Below are 20,954 nucleotides of genomic sequence, written 5' to 3'. Positions count from 1 at the left end.
CTCAGAACTCTGAAGCAAATATTCCAGAAAAAAAAAGGTAGTCCTGGTTTAGCAGGTTCATTTTATTTTTAAAATATATTTTATTGATTATGCTATTACAGTAGTCCCAACTGTCCCCCTTTGTTACCCTCCGCCCAGTACCTCCTTTCCTCCAGCAATCCCCTCCTCCTTAGCTCATGTCTATGAGTCGTGCAAATAAGTTCTTTGGCTTCTCCATTTCCTATACTATTCTTAACACCCCCCTGTCTATTTTGAATTTACCAATTAGTGTTTCTTATACCCTGCACCTAATCCCCTATTCTCCCGCTTATTCCAGCTGATAATCCTCCAAATGATTTCCACATCTCTGATTCTGTTCCTGTTCTGGTTGTTTGCTTACTTTGTTTTTTAGATTCATTTGTTGATAGTTGTGACTTTGTTGTCATTTTACTGTTCATAATTTTGATCTTCTTTTTCTTAAATAAATCCCTTTAATATTTCATATAATAATGGCTGCTGATAATGAATTCCTTTAGCTTTACTTTGGGAAGAATTTTACCTGCCCTTCCATTCTAAATGACAGCTTTGCTAAATAGAGTAATCTAGGTTGTGGGTCTTTGCTTTTCATCACTTTGAATACTTCTTGCCAGTGCCTTCTAGCCTGCAAAGTTTCTTTTGAGAAATCAGCTGATAGTCTTATGGAAACTCCTTTGTAGGTAACTCTCTGCTTTTCTCTTGCTGCTTTTAAGATTGTCTCTTTATCTTTAACCTTCGGCATTTTAATGATGATGTGTCTTAGTGTGGGCCTCTTTGGGTCCAACTTGTTTGAGAGACTCTGTGCTTCTTGGACTTGTATGTCTATTTCCTTCACCAAATTAGGGAAGTTTTCTTTCATTATTTGTTCAAGTAAGTTTTCAATTTCTTGCTCTTCTGCTTTTCCTTCTGGCATCTCTATGATTCGGATATTGGTACATTTGTACATTGGTACATGTCCCAGAGGCTACTTATACTATCCTTTTTTTTTTTAATTCTTTTTTCTTCTTGCTGTTCTGGTTGAATGCATATTTCTTCCTCATGTTCCAAATAGTTGATCTGAATCTCAATTTCACCCCCTCCACCGTTAATTTCCTACAGATTTTTCACTTAATGTAACCTTCATTTCTGCCTGGGTCTTTTTTATGCTGTTGCCATACTTAATGAGTTCTTTGAATATTCTGATAACTAGTATTTTAAACTCTGCATCTGATAGGTTGTTTATCTCCATTTCGTTTAGTTCTTTTTCTGGGGTTTTGTTCTGTTCTTTCATTTGGCCTATATTTCTTTGTCTCCTCAATTTGGCAGTCTCCCTGTGTTTGTTTCTGTGTGTTAGGCAGAGCTGCTTTGACTCCCTGTCTTAGTAACATGGCCTACTGTAGAAAAGGCACCCATCTAGATGAGTGTGGTTTCTTTAAATCCTTGGTTTTCAGACTCCCATAGGCTTGATTTTCTGATGGTTCTGGCTGATATTTGTTTTGAGGCCTAGTTGGAATTTTTTTCTCTATTTGGGCAAGGAGGTGAAACATGTTTACCTATGCCCCCATCATCCTCCTGAAATCAGAAGTCCAACAGTCCAGGCTCAGGCCTTCTCCATCCAATTAATTATGACCTTCTCCCCAAACCAGGGCACATATTGACAAGTGAAAATGATCACTCCAGCAATGGTCTTTTTCTCCCATACTTGATGTCCCTGCTGCAGGAACAATGCCAGGGACAGGGTTGGGATTGAAGGGAGATCACAGGCTCCCACTGGTTCCAGTGACCCCTGTGCCTCGGTGCCACCCAATGCCATCCATCAACTTCAGCTGCCTGCTCTCCATTGTGCATTCCCTGCTCCCACAAGTTACCTGTCTGGTTTAACAGATTTACACATGAGAAAGATCTAAGGTTTTTATTTAATAATTTCAACTTGAGTCAACAGAATGATGTAACTGCTGAAGGACCCAGTATCTAATCAAATTGTACTAACAGATATACAGGGTCCAGAATTGAGAGGCTGATGGTCCTGCTCAACTCTGTGCTGATTAAACCACACCTGGGGGACTGCATCCAACTCTGGAAGCCATGATCTAAGAAAGACATTAACAAAAATGTTCACAGACAGGAAACCAAGATGAGAAAACACTGTTTTCTTCAAAGAACTAGGGCTATTTAACCTAGAAAACAGAAGACTCAAGGGAAAGGTCATCTTACTTCCAATTTTTTAATCATCCAGGACTCAGAAGAGCTGGGATCAAAAGGGGAGCTACAGAAGAAAGGGGCTGCCCCAAAAGGCCAGCATGCTCCTTATCTCTGGAGATGATGCAGTAGAAACTGGAGGTGGGGGCTAGTGAGCAGGGAGGTATGGATAGGACAGAATTCAATTATAATTCTAGTGAAGAACAACCTCAGCTCTGTCTGGAGCACCTTCCCCCATTCCCAGCACAGTGACTATATTCATTCTTATTCAATGACTGTATGTAAAACAATTTCAATAATTTTCTCTTTACTAAGCATTTTATATTCATGTCCTTTTAAGGCCAAGTTACTGCCCATCTTCTTTTCTCTCCTCTAAATCTGCCAGCAACTAGGATTGACAACCAGGCTGCCTATTACCTTCCGAGGACTTCCATGCCTTCCATAGGTCTTCCACGCTGATGAGCTTATCCTCACCATGAAAGGTGCTGTGTTTCACTGTCGGGTCATGGTAATTGAGGTCTTCCCTCAGGAACTGCAAGGGAAAAGCACACAAGTCATAAGAGATACCTGGGAGCCAGTCCACCGAGATCTCCATACAGGTCATTGAGCTATCAATAGCACACCCCCTCTACCCAGCGTATAAGTGTATCACATCCCTCGTGTATCCTTCCATGTGCCACGTCATAGCTGTCAACTATACAGCCTTTACTTCTTTGTAATATATTCCACTCAAAAAATGTGTAAATATTAATATGAAATTTCTTCCTCATTTTTAATTATGAGAAGATAATAAATGAGAGTTAACTGGAATTCAATAAGCCAGAAGAAGAAAGAATAGAGGAAGAATTAATAATTTTAAGCATTTACTTATATAACAAGCAATATTCCAAGAACTTCTACAGTGTGCTCTCATCTAATCATAACAACCAATGAATTATCATACCTATTATAAGTCAATAAACAAGTGCTGGCAAGGATGCAGAGAATGGGGAACCTTCCTACACTGTTGGTGAGAATGCAGATTGGTGTAGCCATTGTGGAAGGCAATATAGAGTTACCTCAAAAATTAAAAATGGAATTTCCTTATGACCCAGAGGTTCCACTTCTGGGAATTTATCCAAAGAAACCTGAAACACTAATTTGAAAAAATGTATGAATCCCTATATTCATTGCAGTATTATTTACAATAGCCAAGATTTGGAACCAGCCCAAGTGACTATCAGTAGATGAGTGGATAAAACAGCTTTGGTACATTTACACAATGGAATACTACTTGGCCATAAAAGGAAGGAAATTGACTTTTGCCAAGATGGAGGCATAGGTGGAAACACTGTGCCTTTTCCCACAACCAAGTTTGAATACAACAAAGGTTTAGTAAACAAAGACGCAGTCAAAGAACAGAAAATTGAACTATACGGAAGTCCAACAACAATGAACCCTTCAACCAGGACCGGTAAGAGGGGCAGAGCCAGCAGCAGGGCGGGGTCAGGCCGGAAGGATCCCCTGACCCAGGCGCACAGGCAGCCAGGGTAGCAGTGCAGACTCAGTGAGGGTGCAGGGCAGGCTGACCACAGTCACACATTTGCGCGCAGATAAACCAGCAGAGGAGTGAGCAGTGAGACGGACCATGCGGCCCCAACAGCAGCGGGAGGTGGCAGAGGGGGCCGCCATTGCTTTCCTTTGGCCCCGCCCCCACATACAGCGTCACAACCCAGCGACTGAGTTGCCCCACCCTGGGAATACCTAGGGCTCCGCTCCTCATACATAACAGGCACGAACAGTCCAAAATATGGCTCAAGAAGAACTCAAAGCCCCAGAGCTGATAACCCTAAGCAACCAAGAAATAGTGAACCTCTCAGATGCACAGTTCAAAATACTGGTGATCAGGATGCTCACAGAACTGGTTGATTATAGTCACAAATTAGAGGAACATATGAGGGCTAAACTAAGTGAAATGAAGGGAAATGCACAGGAAACCAATAGTGATGGAAAGAAAACTGGGGCTCAAATCAATGGAGTGGACCAGAAGGAAGAACGAAACATCCAACCAGAAAAGAATGAAGAAACAAGAATTCAAAAAAATGAGGAGAAGCTTAGGAACCTCCAGGACATCTTTAAACGTTCCATCATCCGAATTATGGGGGTACCAGAAGGAGAAGGGGAAGGGGAGGGGGAAGAGGAAGAGCAACAAGTGAAAAACCTATTTGACCAAATAATAAAGGAGAACTTCCCCAATCTGGCAAAGGAAATAGACTTCCAGAAAATCCAGGAAGCTCAGAGAGTCCCAAAGAAGGTGAACCCAAGGAGGAACACACCAAGGCACATCATAATTACATTAGCCAAGATTAAAATGAAGGAGAGAATCCTAGAAGCAGCAGGAGATAAGGGGACAGTCACCTACAAAGGAGTTCCCATCAGACTGTCAGCTGATTTCTCAAAAGAAACCTTACATGCAAGAAGAGGCTGGAAAGAAGTTTTCCAAGTCATGAAATCCAAAGACCTACATCCAAGATTGCTCTATCCAGCAAAGCTTTCATTTAGAATGGAAGGACAGATAAAGTGCTTCTCAGATAAGATCAAATTCAAGGAGTTCATCATCACCAAGCCCTTATTATATGAAACGCTAAAGGGACTTATCTAAGAAAAAGAAGATAAAAAATATGAACAGTGAAAGGACAGCAAATTCACAGTTATTAACAACCACAACTAAAACAAAAGCAAACTAAGAGGACAGCTAGATCAGGAGTGGAACCATAGAAATGAAGAACACATGGAGGGTTAGCAACAGGGGAGTGGGAGGCGGAGAAGGGGGGAGAAGGTACAGAAAATAGCATAGACAGTAGGTAGAAAATAGATAGGGGGAGGGCAAGAATAGTAGGGGAAATATAGAATCTAAAGAACTTGAGACACGTGGTCATAAACTAAAGGGGGGAATGGTGGGGGAGGGGTGTGCAGGGTAGAGGGGAATGAAGGGGGGAATAGAATAACAACTGTAATGGTATAATCAATAAAATATATTTTTTAAAAAAGAATAATCAGCCCTGGCTGGTGTAGCTCAGTGGATTGAGTGTGGGCCTGCAAACCAGACGATCGTGGTTGGATTCCCAGTCGGGGCACATGCCTGGGTTGAAGGCCAGTTCCCAGCAGGGGATGCATGAGAGGCAACCATACATTGATATTTCTCTCCCTCTTTCCTTCCCTTCCCCTCTAAAGATAAATAAATAAAATTAAAAATTAAAAAAGGAAGGAAATTTTACCTTTTGTGACAGCATGGATGGACCTGGAGTACATTATGCTAGATGAATGAGCCAGTTAGAGAAAGACAAATACCATATGATCTCAATTATATATGGAATCTAAAGAACCAGCTGAACTAACAAGTAAAATAGAGACAGACTCATAGGTAGAGAGCAGGGTGACAGCTCTGGGGGGCAGAGCACATGGGGGGGGCATGGGATGAAGCAAAATGAAAAAGAACTAATGGACACAGACAACAGTGCGGTGATTGTTGGGGGGTTGGAGGTGGAAGAGAGCATAAAGGGGATAAATGGTAATGGAAAAAATACAATAAAAAGCAAACTATTAAAAAAAAAAATGAGAATAGTAACTCCCATTCCACCCAGCAGTCCCCTAGTTCATGTCCATGGGTTGTACATATAAGTTCTTCACTTCTCCACTTCCCATACTATTCTTAACCTCCCCCTGTCTATTTTGTGCCTATGAATTATGCTTCTTATTCCCTGTACTTTTTCCCCCTGTTTCCCCTACCTCCTCCCTGCTCATAACCCTCCATGTGATCTCCATTTCTGTGATTCTGTTCCTGTTCTAGTTGTTTGCTTAGTCTGGTTTTTTTTTTTTTAGGTTTAATTGTTGCTAGTTGTAAATTTGTCATTTTACTATACATAGTTTTGATCTTCTTTTTCTTAGATAAGTCCCTTTAACATTTCATATAATAAGGGCTTCGTGATGATGAACTCCTTTAACTTGACCTCATCTGGGAAGCACTTTATCTGCCCTTCCATTCTTAATGATAGTTTTGCTGGGTAGAGCAATCTTGGTTGTAGGTCTTTGCCTTTCATGACTTCAAATACTCCTTTCCAGCCTCTTCTTGCATGTAAGGTTTCTTTTGAGAAATCAGCTAATAGTTCTATGGGAACTCCTTTGTAAGTAACTGTATCCTTTTCTCTTGCTGCTTTTAAGATTCTCTCCTTATCTTTAATCTTGGGTAATTTAATTGCGATGTGTTTGGTGTGTTACTTTTTGGGTACAACTTATTTGGGACGCTCTAAGCTTCCTGGACTTTATTTCAATTTTGCTAATTTTATTGAGAGTCTAATTGCTTTTCTGGAAACCTGAGTGATAAGATCACTAACATATCACTCACACAGAGACATTGAAACACCTCAGAGAAGACACAGTCACATGCAGTCTGAGACAGCTAGTCTGGTGACAGAAATTCATTCATTTAATCAAAAATATATATTTCTATGTATCAAGCATAATTCCAGGCATTACAAATACAGTAAGTAGTAAAAAGCACACCCATATCTTTGCCTTCATTGAGCTAACGTAACAGAGTGAAATGCTGCCTCTCTCTCTGACTCTAACTTATCTAAGCCTGGTATTGCTCCTAGTTTAGACATACTAATCATTAGAGGATTTCTGCTTGGGGCTTGCGTTTTTACAAAACAGTCCCTCCCATTTTCCCTTCTCTTGACATAAAAGAAGCCTGAATGCTGAACTTTCTTAAGATGGATTTGAGGAGTAGGACTCTCATCTTCTCAATAGTGCATTCTCAATCAACAGAAACTTTCCTTACTCCAAACTCTGACATTTTGAGTTTTGGCCTTTCAAAGAACTGGGCACACAAACTTCGGACAAGTAACACTAATACTCTATTTGGTTGAAAGAGACAATAATTTCTTTAAAGCAGGAAAAGAGAATAGAGAATGCCAGAGTAGTGTTATTAATTATTAATGGTTTGTCATTTTAATTAGAGGAATAAAAGAAGGATTCATTAAGGAGGTGACTTTTAAGCAAATATCTGAAGGAGATGTTGGAGGAAAGCAGGCAGAATAACTGGAAGAAGAGTATCCCAAGAAAAGGAATGGCAAATGCAAAGGCCCTGAGGCAAGGAGATACTTGGTATGTTCAATGAATAGCCAGGAGACCAGTGTGGCTGAAAAGAAATGAGAGTCAGTGGTGACCATAGGAGAGGAACTCAGGAAAGCAACAGGAGTCCAGATCACAAAGGTCCCTATGGGCCATTAAAAGGACTTTGACTTTTACTCTGAGATGAAAGTTGTCGGGCAGATTTAAATAGTGGTGCAAAATGATCACATTAACATTTTAAAAGGATTTCTCTGAATGGTGTTTTTAAAAGCAGACAATAGGAGTGAAAGGGCAGACACAGGCAAACCAGTCCAGCGGGCTATTGCAATAATGTGGGTATGAGCTAGCAGTGGCTTGAAACAAGAGAGTAGGGTGGGAGTAATGAAGAGTTGTGGGGTTTATGATATATTTCAAAGAGATAAAATCTGTAATTCTCCAAATTTTTTATTTTTGCTTCACCAGTTCCTTTAACGTATACCCTATTTTGGTCGTCTTAGAGTCTAACCCAGACCCTCTTAATTTAAGACTAGAGAAACATATATCATATGCAGGCCTTAGGAGCAGAAATGCCAAAATCTCCAAAAAATGGTATTGTCTGCCATTACCAGCTAAACTCTAGGAAACATCTGAGACATACCAGCTACTTATAGAGAACCAATAAGAAACATACTGCTGTTTATAACCAAGTCTGAACACTGAGGTATACAGAGAGCAGAGAGGCTCATGGGAAGAAAGTTCAAGGAGGATCTGCACAGGGGTCTGTACGCAGGCTCTACTGGTACCACGAAGTATGCAAGGGAATGTGGGATCAGAAAACAAGGCCAGCAAGAAGATGGTGCCAAATGGGGAATAGGATGGGCTGATGGAACCTCTCCCCGAAGGAAGGGTCTGATGCTGAGTGGAACCTCATTAGAGAACACAGAAGTGAAGCTGCAAAGATCAAGCTGAAACGGTCCTCACAAGTAGGAAAGGCAAATGTACTAAAACTAGGGAGTTCAGAGCCTACAGAAACAGATTCCTTACTTCCTGTGTAACTTTTGAGAAAGCTACTTATCCTCCCCGAACCTGTTTTCCCATCAAAATGAGGGCTAACTATCCGTCTCACTGGAGTGTGAGAAGGGTTCAATGAGACCTGCGTGCAGAATCATAGACTGCCTTTGTGTGTTTCTTTTAATGACCCACAGAGCACTTTATAAATTGAACCTGTTTAAAAATCAAAATCTTTACAAAAAGAAGTCCAGTTTTTCAGGCTATCTTTAAAAAAAAAAAATCTAGGAGGCCTGAGCTTTGCTGACAACTTTAGAATTTTATTTTTGTTTATTTTTTTTAAATATATTTTATTGATTATACCATTACAGTTATTCTATTCCCCCCCTTCAATCCCCTCCACCCGCACCCTCCCTCCCCCACCATTCTCCCCACCTTAGTTTATAACCACGTGTCTCAAGTTCTTTGGATTCTATGTTTCCCCCACTATTCTCGCCCTCCCCCCTATCTATTTTCTGCCTACCATCTATGCTATTTTCTGTGCCTTCTCCCCCCTTCTCCCCCTCCCACCCCCCTGTTTCTAACCCTCCATGTGTTCTTCATTTCTATGGTTCCATAGAATTTTAAATAGGAGAGGCTTATGGGCAGCAATTTGATTAGAAGGGAGGGTGGCAAACACATTGTTTTTATGTAGATTGTTCATTACAAATTCAATTCAAGATGCAACATTTAATGAAGAGCTTTTTATTCACATTTTACTTACAATTAAGAAAAATCAAATGCCCACATCAAAGAATATTATATATGTTGTAATTTGGGGCAGCTTAGAGATGGGAGAGTTGGTATTGAGATAAGAGGGCCTCAAGACCCTACCCCTGGCACCACTCCTGGGTTCACATTTCTACTTGGTGACAGCCTGTCAGAGCTGAGCAGCAGCTGCCCCCTCCTGAAGTGACATGTGCTCTCTAGTCTGCCACAGCTCCCCCCGCCCACTCACAGATTTATGTATGTGCATAGGTACAGCCCACATTACTCAGTTATGAAACCCCTGGCCCCGCAGAGGCATGGGGCTTGTGATTCCTCATGTACACAAAAGCACTCTGTAAGTTTTAAAGCTTACAGAGAACTAGAATGTTAGTTGTGATTTTTATTGTAAGAAGGGTGAAATAAGGATACAAAAGTAAGAGAAAAAGTTTCTTGATCAAAGGTGACTCTGTCTTCTCACAGCCCCTTTGTATATTATTAGTCTTTTTTTATTATATTTTCCCCTCTTTTTACCAAGTTTTTCTTTAAGATTTTATTTATTTATCTTTAGAGGGGAAGGGAAAGAGAGAAGGAGAGAAATATCAATGTATGGTTGCTTCTTGTGAGTCCCCTGCTGGGAACTGGCCTGCAACCCAGGCATGTGCCCTGACTGGGAACCAAACCACAATCGTGTGGTTCGCAGGCCCGAGCTCAATCCACTGAGCTACACCAGCCAGGGCTGTATACTATTAGTCTTATCATGTCTCTACCTCCCCTACCAAACTATATACTCTCTGACAGAAGGTCCCAGTTACCCAGCCATTTACACAGCATTCAAGAACGTTGTACTGAACAAGAACTCTGATGTTCAAAATGCTTGAGTTCTAATGTTCAAAATACGACATTACCACCGTATTACTCTGAACACTGTCCTGCATCCAGCTAATGGCTCAAGTCTGATTAAGAAAAGTTTAAAGGCAACAAGAAGCAAAACAACAAAAAACACAAAGGCGGCCTGGCTGGTGTAGCTCAGTGGATTGAGCACAGGCCTGCGAACCTCATGATCGTGGTTCGATTCCCAGTCAGGGCACATGCCTGGGTTGCAGGCCAGTTCCCAGCGGGGGACGCATGACAGGCAACCATACATTGATGTTTATCTCCCTCTCTCCTTCCCTTCCCCTCTAAAGATAAATAAATAAAATCTAAAAAAAAAAACCCACAAAGGCAATTTTTGGCTCCACATGGATTTACTATTTCAGACTCAGAACAAGCAGCTCTTCTCTCAGAGAGGTCTAAGAAGGCTCCCTAAAAGTCTTTCCTTACCATGGGGAATTCAGCATTGGTTAGAGCTGCAGCTTAATAGCTCTTTGAAGAGCCAAGGGACCAGCTGTCACTAGGTATATTTAGCTCTATGAGCTCAGGAAAGTGATCTTCCTGGTGATGGTACAAAGCATGCAACCCCATCCCAAGTGTTAAGCAGTAGTAAAATGTGGGTGAGAACAGTGAAGAGGGGAGACATATCTCTAGAATTCCCCACAAAATAAGCCCAGCCATCTTCTTCAGAGTACAGAATTCACTGATATGAAGCACATCTGTGGGTGCAGGGATCTAGGCAGGTCTCTTGGGTTCTTCCTTGGAACCAATTACTCCTCCCTCTCCTTTCTCACCTTGTTCCCTGCTACTCGCCTTCCACGTCTCCCAAACCAAACCATTCCATCTCCATTCCCACTTCCCCATACACACAGTATTTAGAACGCATAAGACATATGCCCCAGGCCTAAGAAGCTTCCCAACTCACATTCACCTCTTGAACACCTAGCACATCTAGCAAGGACCCACACTCTAGCTACAACAGCTCTGAATGCCGTCAATAAGAGAGTGCTGAGACATGGATGTCCCAGGGATGGATCTGTCTCCAGTGAGATCAGAAGCTATTGCTTGAGGACAGGGAAGTAACAGGCATTTCTCACTCATCTTGGAACATCTAGTCTCACTTCTGCCTGTCCATAATAAGAACGACCTTTGTAAAGCACAAATCTACACCAAAGCAACTACTTAAAATCTCAGGGCTCCCCATTACCTACAGGATAAAGCCTTAGCCTCTTGGCCTTGCATTCAAGGACTTTTACAATCTGGTCCATAAACTAACTTCCCAATCAGCTTCTTGGCCACTTTCCCTCCCTACCAGACACCGACACTCCAGACCAGAGGTCAGGAGACTGTGGCAATGAGCCAAATCCAGCTTGCTGCTTATGTTTGTAAATAAAGTTTTATTAGAATACAGCAACACTCATTCATTTATATACTGTGTATAGCTGCTTTTGTGCTACAAAGGCAGAACTGAGTTATGACCGAGGGTGTATGGCCAGTAAAGCCTAAACTATTAACTATCTGGCTCTCAACAGAAAAAGTTTGCCAACATTTACTCTACACACACCAAGCCACTTCAGGTTCTTAAACCACGCTCATTTACACCTCTAAACTTTTACACAAGGTGCTCCATTTAAAATGTTTCCTCGCTCTCTTTATTCTGCTTAAGAAAAAGTCACTGCCTCTGTGAAGTTTTCCAGACCTCTCCCAGGCAAAGTGACCACTGCTACCTATTTGTCCTCTCATGTCTCAGGGTATACACATCTATGACAATACTTACCCCATCATACTACAACTACAATTTAATTATACCCCTCTTACTTTTCCTAAGGAACTCAAATATGGAAACTATTTTATTTGTCATTTATGTCTTTACTCAGCATCTTGAACATTCTCTGGGACACCCAAATGCATAATTAATTTAGCTTCATAAACTCACCTCCAAGCATAGGGCCTGGCACAGAGCAGAATATGTGGTAATTAAATAACTAAATGAATGTCTCTCACTTGAGTTTCTCCTACCACACCTAGCAAAGTGCTTGGCTTACAACAGCTAGTCAATGCATATTCTGTTACTATACAGAAGAAAAAAAAATCCCCAAATATTTGTCCAGGCTAAAACAAACATATTCAGCTAAGAGCCAGAGGGTTACACTGGCTTGGATTTAGTATGGCATGATGGTTCAGAGTTTGATCCTAGAGCCAAGCTGCCTGGGTTTGAATCCTGGTTCCACCAATTATTTTCAATATATCATTGAAAATAATATATTGCACATCATTTGTAAAATGGATATAATAGTATATAGCATAGAACTTCATAATACCTTCATGTTGAGGGTATTATAAACAAGTTAATTTACCAAAGGACTTAGAATAGTGCCTGGCAGAAAATAACCTCTCCTATGTGCAAATTAAGTTTTCCCAAATATTAACACAATTAATACATTATAGAGGAATATAAAAATACTAAGAATGTATAATCCTAGAGCCCACTATTACAGTGATACTGATCTCTCATATGTAAAGGAGACTGACGCATAGAGGAGGTAGAGGATAGATATTTCCTAAGTGTTTGCTATATAAAGGCCATGTACCAGGAGATCAGCAATACAGATCATCAGGACAAGGCACTGTATTGCTTCTCAGCCTTTTAGCTAAGATAAAGTGAAAACAAGGCACTGTAACCCACTGACCGGTAAGTTCCTTTCTGTTCTGCTCTCTGATTCTTACTTTGAAAGCTTTAACTCCATTAAATATAGAAATTTCACAACCTTATGCAAGACCCACTATGGGCTGGCCCCTACCTGTCTTCTTTGCCCCACCAACTGCCACATCCTCTCCTCCCCAATGATAATTACTTGAAATTGGCTGAAACTACCAGGTTTTTCACCAGTCTGATGTGTTTGCACATGCTTTTCCCTCACCTATAAAATACTCACCTTTTTCTCCTAATCACTGCTAGTCATCTCTTCAGACCCAGACTACATGCCAGCAACTCTGTTCATGGATAAAACTAACTTAGGTCTTCCTCTTCTGTGACTCCATCACAGTCTTCACTCCTCCTACTATAGTATCCTTATAGCTATTTCCACCACTAAAGGAACTTCTTCTTAGGCAGCAATGTCACCATTCCTGTTATCCCTATATATTCCATACCCAGTACATATGCAGGTAAAGAGAATCCCTCCAAGATTGATGATAAAATCTGTCCTTGTCAGGGAATCATCCCTGATGTCCTCAGACTATCACATTGGGTACATGATGTAGGTCAGGATCTTAGAGGCATCCTCTGAGGTTGCAGCTTGCTAGGTACCAGGTCAGAATGGCAAAGACTGAGAGACTTTGACATCTCTAGTATTGCAAACTATCAGGACCAAAGTACTCCAGCTAGCCAAGGACTACTGGCTGAGGAATCTTTGTGTTATAAAAGGAGAACAGGTGGCTGGCAAAGGGTGTGAGCATGGAGTCCTTGGGGTGAGGGGTGGGGTTTAGGTGGGACAGGAAGAGGTGAAACGATAGAGGGTGAAGGGAGCTGAGGCCACACAGGTCCAGGCTCCTTCTACCTCCCCCACACTCCCTCCTACTAAGGTGCCCAGCCAGGGCACTCGGCTCACTGCCACCTGTCCCAGCCAGCCTACAGATCCTGTCTTGCCTCTGATCAAGAAGACCTCACCAAATTCTGTCTCAAATGAAAAATGTCATGGAAACTATAATGTTCTCATTTCACAAATTTGCTAAGGATAAAGTTACTTAGCAAAGGAGGACCTGAGAATACTCATGGGAAAGAAGTTCCTTAGATTTTTAGAAAATCAAAGAGATCCTCGGGCCCTGGCCCGGTGGCTCAGTTGGTTGGAGCTGGCATCCCATGCACCAAAAGGTTGCAGGTTTGATTCCTCGTTGGGGCTGGGGCACATATAGGAGGTAGCCAGTAGATGTTTCTCTCTCATATCTCTCTCTCTCTTTCTGTCTCTGTCTCCCTCTCCCTTCCTCTCTCTCTAAAATCAATGAACATATACTCTGGTAAGGATAAAAAAAAGTCCTCTGGCTGTGAACAAAATAATGAAGGACCCAGGTCAGTGCCGAGATGGCGGAGTGGGCTTCCAGAGCTCCTTTTCATTAAATGCTGGACTCACCATCACATACAATGTCTATTTTGTAGTACACACAAAGCAGAAGGGAAAGAATTAGGCAGCTGTGAGCAAGTATTCCTTCCCTGATACGAGTTTTCTTGAATAGGTCACTTAAGAAATCTCTCTTCCCCACAGCTTCCCCTGTAAAAGGATTTCACAAACAGACTGAGACCCTTAGAAAAATGTACAAATAAAATTCTATCCCCATTTGACAAGAGAAAGAAAAGCCAACTAAAGCCAGATAAGCTTTTGATTTTTATATTGCTCGCATCCTCTTGCCCTCAATAACCATACTTTTTAGTTCCTTAAAAAAGAGAGATAGAAATAGATCACTAGTTTTATATTTCCAGAGAGAAAGGGGATTATCTTCTTAATTGGGGTCAATACTGATGAATCCACACAGGATAACTACAAAGCACTAGACAGAATGCATTCTGGGTAGGGATGTTTTAAAAGAAAATGATGAGTTCAAGTGGACTTCTGGCTTAACAGTGTGAGAAGCTCCACGGATGCACTCTCACAGGACAAGTCACATATTAACTGCTCTGTAAGTGCTGCTTGGACCCAAGGACACAGAGATCAATTAAACATATGGAGAGCACCCAAGTAGGACAGATATACATACAGAAGACAGTCAGTCCTTGAAAGCAAGAATGATTCTGTGTTCTGTGTGGAGGGAAGTACTGTGGCTCAATCCCAAAACCAAAGCCCAGAAACTCTCTTTCTAACCCTCCCAACCACACACTGTCTGAGCCCTCAGATTGTTTCACTCTCCACTAGTCATGGAGCTTGCTCACAAACCAGAAATAGAAAACTTGTGACGTGACATATAAGAAAAAGAATCTCACAGATACACACTTGAATACCATCACTACCACATACGTGCTGTGTCTGTAGCCTGTAAAATGTTGACTACCTCACAGTAACATGAAATCATTTAGGGCACAGCTCCTCACAGTGCCTGCAGGTAGAAGATGCTTCCTGCTCAACTATTCTGAACCTAGGTCCGTGCGCAAGAGGGTTCATACTGTGAAGAATGGTATATATCCCAAATGAACCAACACTGAGGTTCTGAGTCCCAGCAGCTTCTGATCTTAGCTCCTCCTCCTCGCAATTCCAATTGGCTAGATGAAAGAGGGCACGGTTCTCACCCAGTAAGAGCCACACTACCGGGGGCGGGGCGGGGGGGGGGCATGTCTACCTGATCTACACCTGGGAGGCCTGATGCTGCTGGGCACAGAGGGGAAAGAGGAGAAGATGGATAACACTACTATTGAAATTTGCACACGGCATTATGTTTTACAAAGTATTCTTTACATCCATTTTCTTATTTGAACCTCATATCAGCCAGTGAAGGTATAAGTTACTAGTTCCCTATCATGTAGATGAAGAAATTGTTCTCTAGACACCTCCCTACATGACGTCTCCCAAACTTACATTTTTTGCCTACTGCCTTTACTTATAAAGTTCTTTCCTGGAATGTTTCTCCTTCTTTCTTCATCAATAAACAAACCCCTGCTCATCTTTGAAAACAAACCCCCTGCTCATCTTTAAGTTCCAGTTTCACCTGTTCTGCCAGCCTACTCCTGACATACCTTCATCAGAATTAGACCCATCTCTATTTACATTCCTTCTAGCTCATTACCTTTGGGATAAAATCCAAGTTCTAATGCCTGCCTTTCCAGTCGTATCTACTGTGCTCCACTATTACATTCTATGCTCAAGTTAAAAGATCCATTGACTCACAGATTTCCTAAGGATATCACACACATTTCTCCGCTTGGCATGCCCTTTTGATCCCTTTTCCAGGTTAACTCCTACTCCTCTCCTAAAACTCATCTCAGGCATCACCTCTTCTGGGCAGTCTTTCCTGGCATCCTAGGACAGATTAAATGCCTTCTTCTGTATTTCCAGAGCACGCAGTGTCAATCTATTCTCACAACACCTATTGGAATTAAACAGAAATGTGTTTTGGTTTCATTAATATATATCTTCCTTATTAGTCTTTGCATATCTAGTACCCAGCACAGAGCAGACATTAGGTTTGTTTGGAGAAAAATGGAGGAAGAACACAAGAACAAATAAGAGAAGAGTCAATGATCCTTGAGTGAATCAGACTTTGCATCAGAAACCAACTGTTTCTAGTGCCATGAAGTATCCTAAATGTGATGCACATGCAGATAGAGACACTCACACAGGGACTTGCACAAATGTACATACAAGCAAAGACAAATACCAGTTAGGTATGAAGGCAAGTGGGGCCCTCAGAGTCACCCGTTGATTCCTCCTTCCTAGGAAGAGTCAGAAGCCTAATACCTGAAGCAGGACTTTTCTCTCTTTGCGGGTTTGACAGTTTCTGTGCTAGATGACCACAGTGTTCAGCCTACCACTTTGTAGGGCCCAAATCCTGGCTAGACTAACAGCATCTTTTAGGTCCTGCGTACACATCTGGCTCTGCTCTGACCTCCAGTTCCTACCTACTGTACTGCAGCCTAATCTTTTGCTCCTAAACTTCTTAATCCTCAATTTGGTTTACAAGCTTCTCTCAGCAACTAATTCCTTGGCTCAATATTCTTTCCTTCCCTCCATTTCTTATCATACACAGACACATCTAAATACATTAAGGCATATATAAATACAGAAAGGCACAAAATGATGTATACACACATACAAAGAAACAAACACAACGGCACCGAGAGACATATACACATTTGTCAGCACACACAGAGAGAAACGTTACAAGTATCACTAATCCCCATCACAAACAGGACTGACACCTAGAAAAGACAAAGCAGATTCACCAACAAAATGGGGAGGAAGGAAATACAACAGTCTGTGTAGTTAGAAAGAATTTCCTTGTCTATCAAAGCAAACCACCGTCTGGGTTTTCCTAGAAACATGAGAGGGACCATCTGGGGAAACTGCTGCTTCCTCCTGTATCTGGCTAAGGCACTGGGACAGATTGCAAACTATGCCTATACTCCCCCTGTTCAGCAACTGGTGTCCTCCCCTGAGTGCTGGTTGACAGTGTCTTCTGCTACACAGCACATGTTGGATTACCTCTAGTCAGTATGCTAACCAGGAATCTCTGATTCCACAAACAGTGGCACTTCAGACTCGGAAGCACTTCTACATATCTGCCAAAGTTAGGAGTAGGAGAGAAACAGAGGTAGAAATCAACACGATTTTCAAAGTGTTTTCTATAGAGTCATAGGGATTTTTATGGATTGGGCTACAGAAAGGCAAGTGGGAGATGACCAAAGTAGTAACACTTTTTTTAAACCTCTTTATTGAGATATAATTCACATACCAGTTTAGTGTACAACTCAAGGGTTTTTAGCATATTAGCAGAGACTGCAACCATCACCACATGTTAATGTTTTCATTGGCCTCATGCAGCTCTGAGTTGCAAAAACCAAAAAAAAAAAAAAAAAAAAGATAACTATGAGCTAATTCAGTCTCAGTTTCTTTATTGGTTATATGGAAAAACTAGTATCTACCCCACAGGTTTTTGGTAAAGACTATCTGAGAGAGTGTATGTAAAAGCACTCAGCACAGGCCTAGCACATTGCAGCGGTGGTAGGAGGAGGAGTAATACTACTACCATGAGCTAAGCCACAGGCTGGGCACTCTCTACACAGGATTCCACTGCATCTTTGCCATAATCCTTCAAGGTAGGGATCACAATCCCCATTTGACAGTGAGGAAACAAAAGCTCACAGAGCTTAAGAAATTTTCCAAGGCCTTTCACCATATTAGTTATAATTGGTGAAAGGACACCTAAAACCCTCATCTGTCTTGCTCTAAAGCCTGTACATACTTTTGCTCAGACAGCCTTTCAGCATCCTCAGTGTCTTCCTTTTTTCTTCATCTATGCACCTCTAGTGTGTGTTTTCCTCTCGGTCTTTCCTTAATTATTTTAACCACAGTGGTTTTACCTCCACCCAGGTTCTATATGTGATAGGGTGGAGGGGCAGGGAAGAGGGTCACAGAGGAGACCAGTGATGCATGTCATACACTAACATGTCTGGAGCCCAGAACCTAGTAACTCCAATAAGAACCCACCACTGACTCTGCTACTAACCTCCTGAGGAACTCACAAGTCCAAAGCACCCTGTTCCTCCATATCACTGACCAGCCAACTGTGTACTCTTGTTCTGCCCTATGGAAATAATTTAAGGGGCACACGGAGATAATATAGAATCTTTGCTTTAAAATTCAAAATTCAAAAGCTTAATCATTACCTCTACATCTAAGGCCCTGTACCAAGACACAGTGGGAGAAACAATGGTGTGTAAGACCTGGTTCCTTCCCCTTGGAGGCACTGGCAGTCTAGTAGGACACACAAGGATGGACCCAACTAATTACAATACCCAGCAGAGCAACATGCCAAATGAGAGACTCGTGCCAAGTACTCTGGGACATGAGAGAGGAAGAATCATTTCCCACTACAGGGAAACAAACAAGATTTACTGGAGGAAACAACATGTAATCTAGGCCAATGGTACTCAACCAGGAGCGATTCTGTCCTCCAGGGCAATTGAGGATTGGCAATAGAGACATTTCTGGTTGTTACAACTTGGGGTTGGGGTAAGATAGAAATTTGCTACTGGCATCCAGTGTGTAGAGGCCAGGGATGCTGCTAAACATCCTATAATGCACAGGACAGCGCCCCACAACAAAGAATTATCTGGCCCAAAATGTCAATAATGAGGAGGTTAAGAAACCCTAATATAGGCCTTGGTGGACAAGTGGAATTTTTGTCAACAGGAGGCAGAGAGACGCCGGGATGGGAATTACCCGGAGCAAAGGCACAGTGAGAGTGCATAAAGAGCACAAGTGATGGCTGTCACAAAGAGCAAGGGAATGCAGCATAATGTGAACTAGACACGTGCGCTAAAGTCAGACTATGAGAGCACTGAAGTCAGGTTAAAGTTTGCACTCATTTAATAAGCCAAGGTAAGCCACTTACAGTTTCATTACGTCTAAAATAAAGTTAGTAACACCCAACTCATAGAGTGGTTGAGGATTAAATGAAACTGTATATGTAATCAGCTGGCACAGGGCTTGGCACATGGTAGGAATGTTCCTATTCAACCACATTCCCTTAATGAAGTAGGAATAAGGATGAGAGTGTGCTTTTTAAAAATTCCAGTATTAGTGCAAAAAGACAAACTTATGGGCAAGACAAAATGATTAGGGCACACAGCAAGACATTGGAATTAAGAGCTAAATGAAGTGATACAGACTGTATGCTACAAGACTTAGTACTGAGATGAGAAAGGTCAATGTGAGTAGGAAAGTCAAGGAAGGTTCATGAAAAATGAGGCTGGAACTCCTAGGAATTCCAGAGGACTCCTAAGACTAATACAGACAGGACCAGGGGTTGGAGAAAGGAGTATGAGAAATTAATTCCTGGTAAGGAGTTAATCCAGACACCTGAGCAAAGAAAGGGGATTGGGATAAACATGGGCTGACTATGAGACGTGAGCCAGAGACAGCAGTAGGAGGTATGTCTACAGCAGCAATTTTCAACCTTTTTCATCTCATGGCAAGCATAAACTAATTACTAAAATTCTGCGGCAGACCAACATATATTATTTTTTTGCTGATATGACCAAAAAATAGGTATAATTTTGGTTCATTCACACCAGGTGGTTATTGTTGTGTTGGCTGTTGTCATTTTTTTAATTTGACAGCCTAAGGGAAAAGAAATCTGTGCCCCTGACTAAATAGTCAGGTATTGCATGTTTTAAAGATTCTTGCTTTTTTTCCTCCCTGGCTGCTTAAAGACTAACCGCCATCATGAAAGACACAGTAACTATCTGGACCAGGAAGTTCATGACTGAAAGACAACTTTAGTGAAAACAAATGGTCATTAACATCCTTCACTCAGGGAAGGCAACAGTACCCAAGACAGAAATTGGGGAAAAACTAGACAAAATGTGTCAGACCACACCAGATGTCATCTTTGTGTTTGGATGCAGAACCCATTCTGGTTGGTGGTGGCAAGACAACTGGCTTTGGCATGGCTTACAATTACTTACAATTACAATTATAATTACACAAAGAAAAATGAACACAAACACAGACTTGCCAGACATGGCCTATATGAGAAGAAGGAGACTTCAAGAAAACAGAAAAGAGAACACAAGAACAGAATGAAGAAAATCTAGGGGATTGCAAAGGCCAGTGTTGGTGCTGGCAAAAAGAAGTCAAGATTCTTCAGTGACTTCATCTACGGTGATTATGCAGATTTTTCACAAGAGGATTAATAAACTAAGAACTTTTATGTAAAAAAAAAAATTCTTGCAGCACACCAGTTAAAAATCTCCAGTTTGGAGAGTTTTAAGAAAAAGACTAAGATCAGATTTGAAGGGATGGAATGTTCAGCACAGGAAGTCAAATGCAATAAGGAAAGGAAATCATGCAGAAAGACACAAAACTAAAATGTAGCTTAAGAAGATCACTGGCAGCATGTACGAACCAGAGGCAAGGGAACACTGAGAGGTATCTACAATTATTTGGATATAAGGAGAGAATAACAATTGTTATTAATCATGATAATAACTTTTGAGTATAACTTAGCTACTTAATTTCACCCAAATTAGCCCATGCTGGCCACAGCACAGGGCTTCTCTCTCCCTTCCCATATACTACGTTCCAACAAGTCCAAGTCCTACTGGCCCTTTGGACATTCATTGCAAGTAGAACTGCTGGGTGCTCCCCTCCAGGTTTAGTTCCTCTAGCCCTGATTCCAGCTTCCATCCTTCCCCAATTCTCATGGCCTCCCAGGACTTAAATAACATGTTTCTTGGTGGGACAATGAAAAAAAAAAGGTAAAAAACAAGTAGACATGATAACTGTCCTTTAATATGGCTTTGTTGGTCAAAATCCTCTAGCTTTCCAGATGGTCAC

General features: G+C 41.6%; 1 protein-coding gene and 2 pseudogenes across 6 annotated transcripts in view; 2 read left to right on the top strand and 1 right to left on the bottom strand.

The window, feature by feature from the left end:
* STIM1 (stromal interaction molecule 1) overlaps window positions 1–20,954 on the bottom strand; it is a 185,275-nt gene that overhangs the window by 44,140 nt on the left and 120,181 nt on the right. For all 6 annotated transcript variants that reach the window (XM_037068642.1, XM_037068643.1, XM_037068647.1 and 3 more), the window contains exon 3: window positions 2,611–2,725. In XM_037068642.1, the coding sequence (XP_036924537.1) occupies window positions 2,611–2,725 (115 nt within the window). The remainder of the gene's footprint in view (window positions 1–2,610; window positions 2,726–20,954) is intronic.
* LOC119002663 (protein S100-A10-like) lies at window positions 13,367–14,094 on the top strand (annotated as a pseudogene).
* Window positions 19,833–20,311, top strand: LOC119002662 (40S ribosomal protein S24-like; annotated as a pseudogene).

The sequence above is a fragment of the Sturnira hondurensis genome, unplaced genomic scaffold (genome assembly GCF_014824575.4).
Source record: "Sturnira hondurensis isolate 20B ecotype Veracruz unplaced genomic scaffold, ASM1482457v3 Scaffold0017746, whole genome shotgun sequence".
NCBI classification, from domain to species: domain Eukaryota; kingdom Metazoa; phylum Chordata; class Mammalia; order Chiroptera; family Phyllostomidae; genus Sturnira; species Sturnira hondurensis.
The sequence above is the reverse complement of the archived record's forward strand: the minus strand, read 5'-3'. Positions and strand labels throughout refer to the sequence as shown.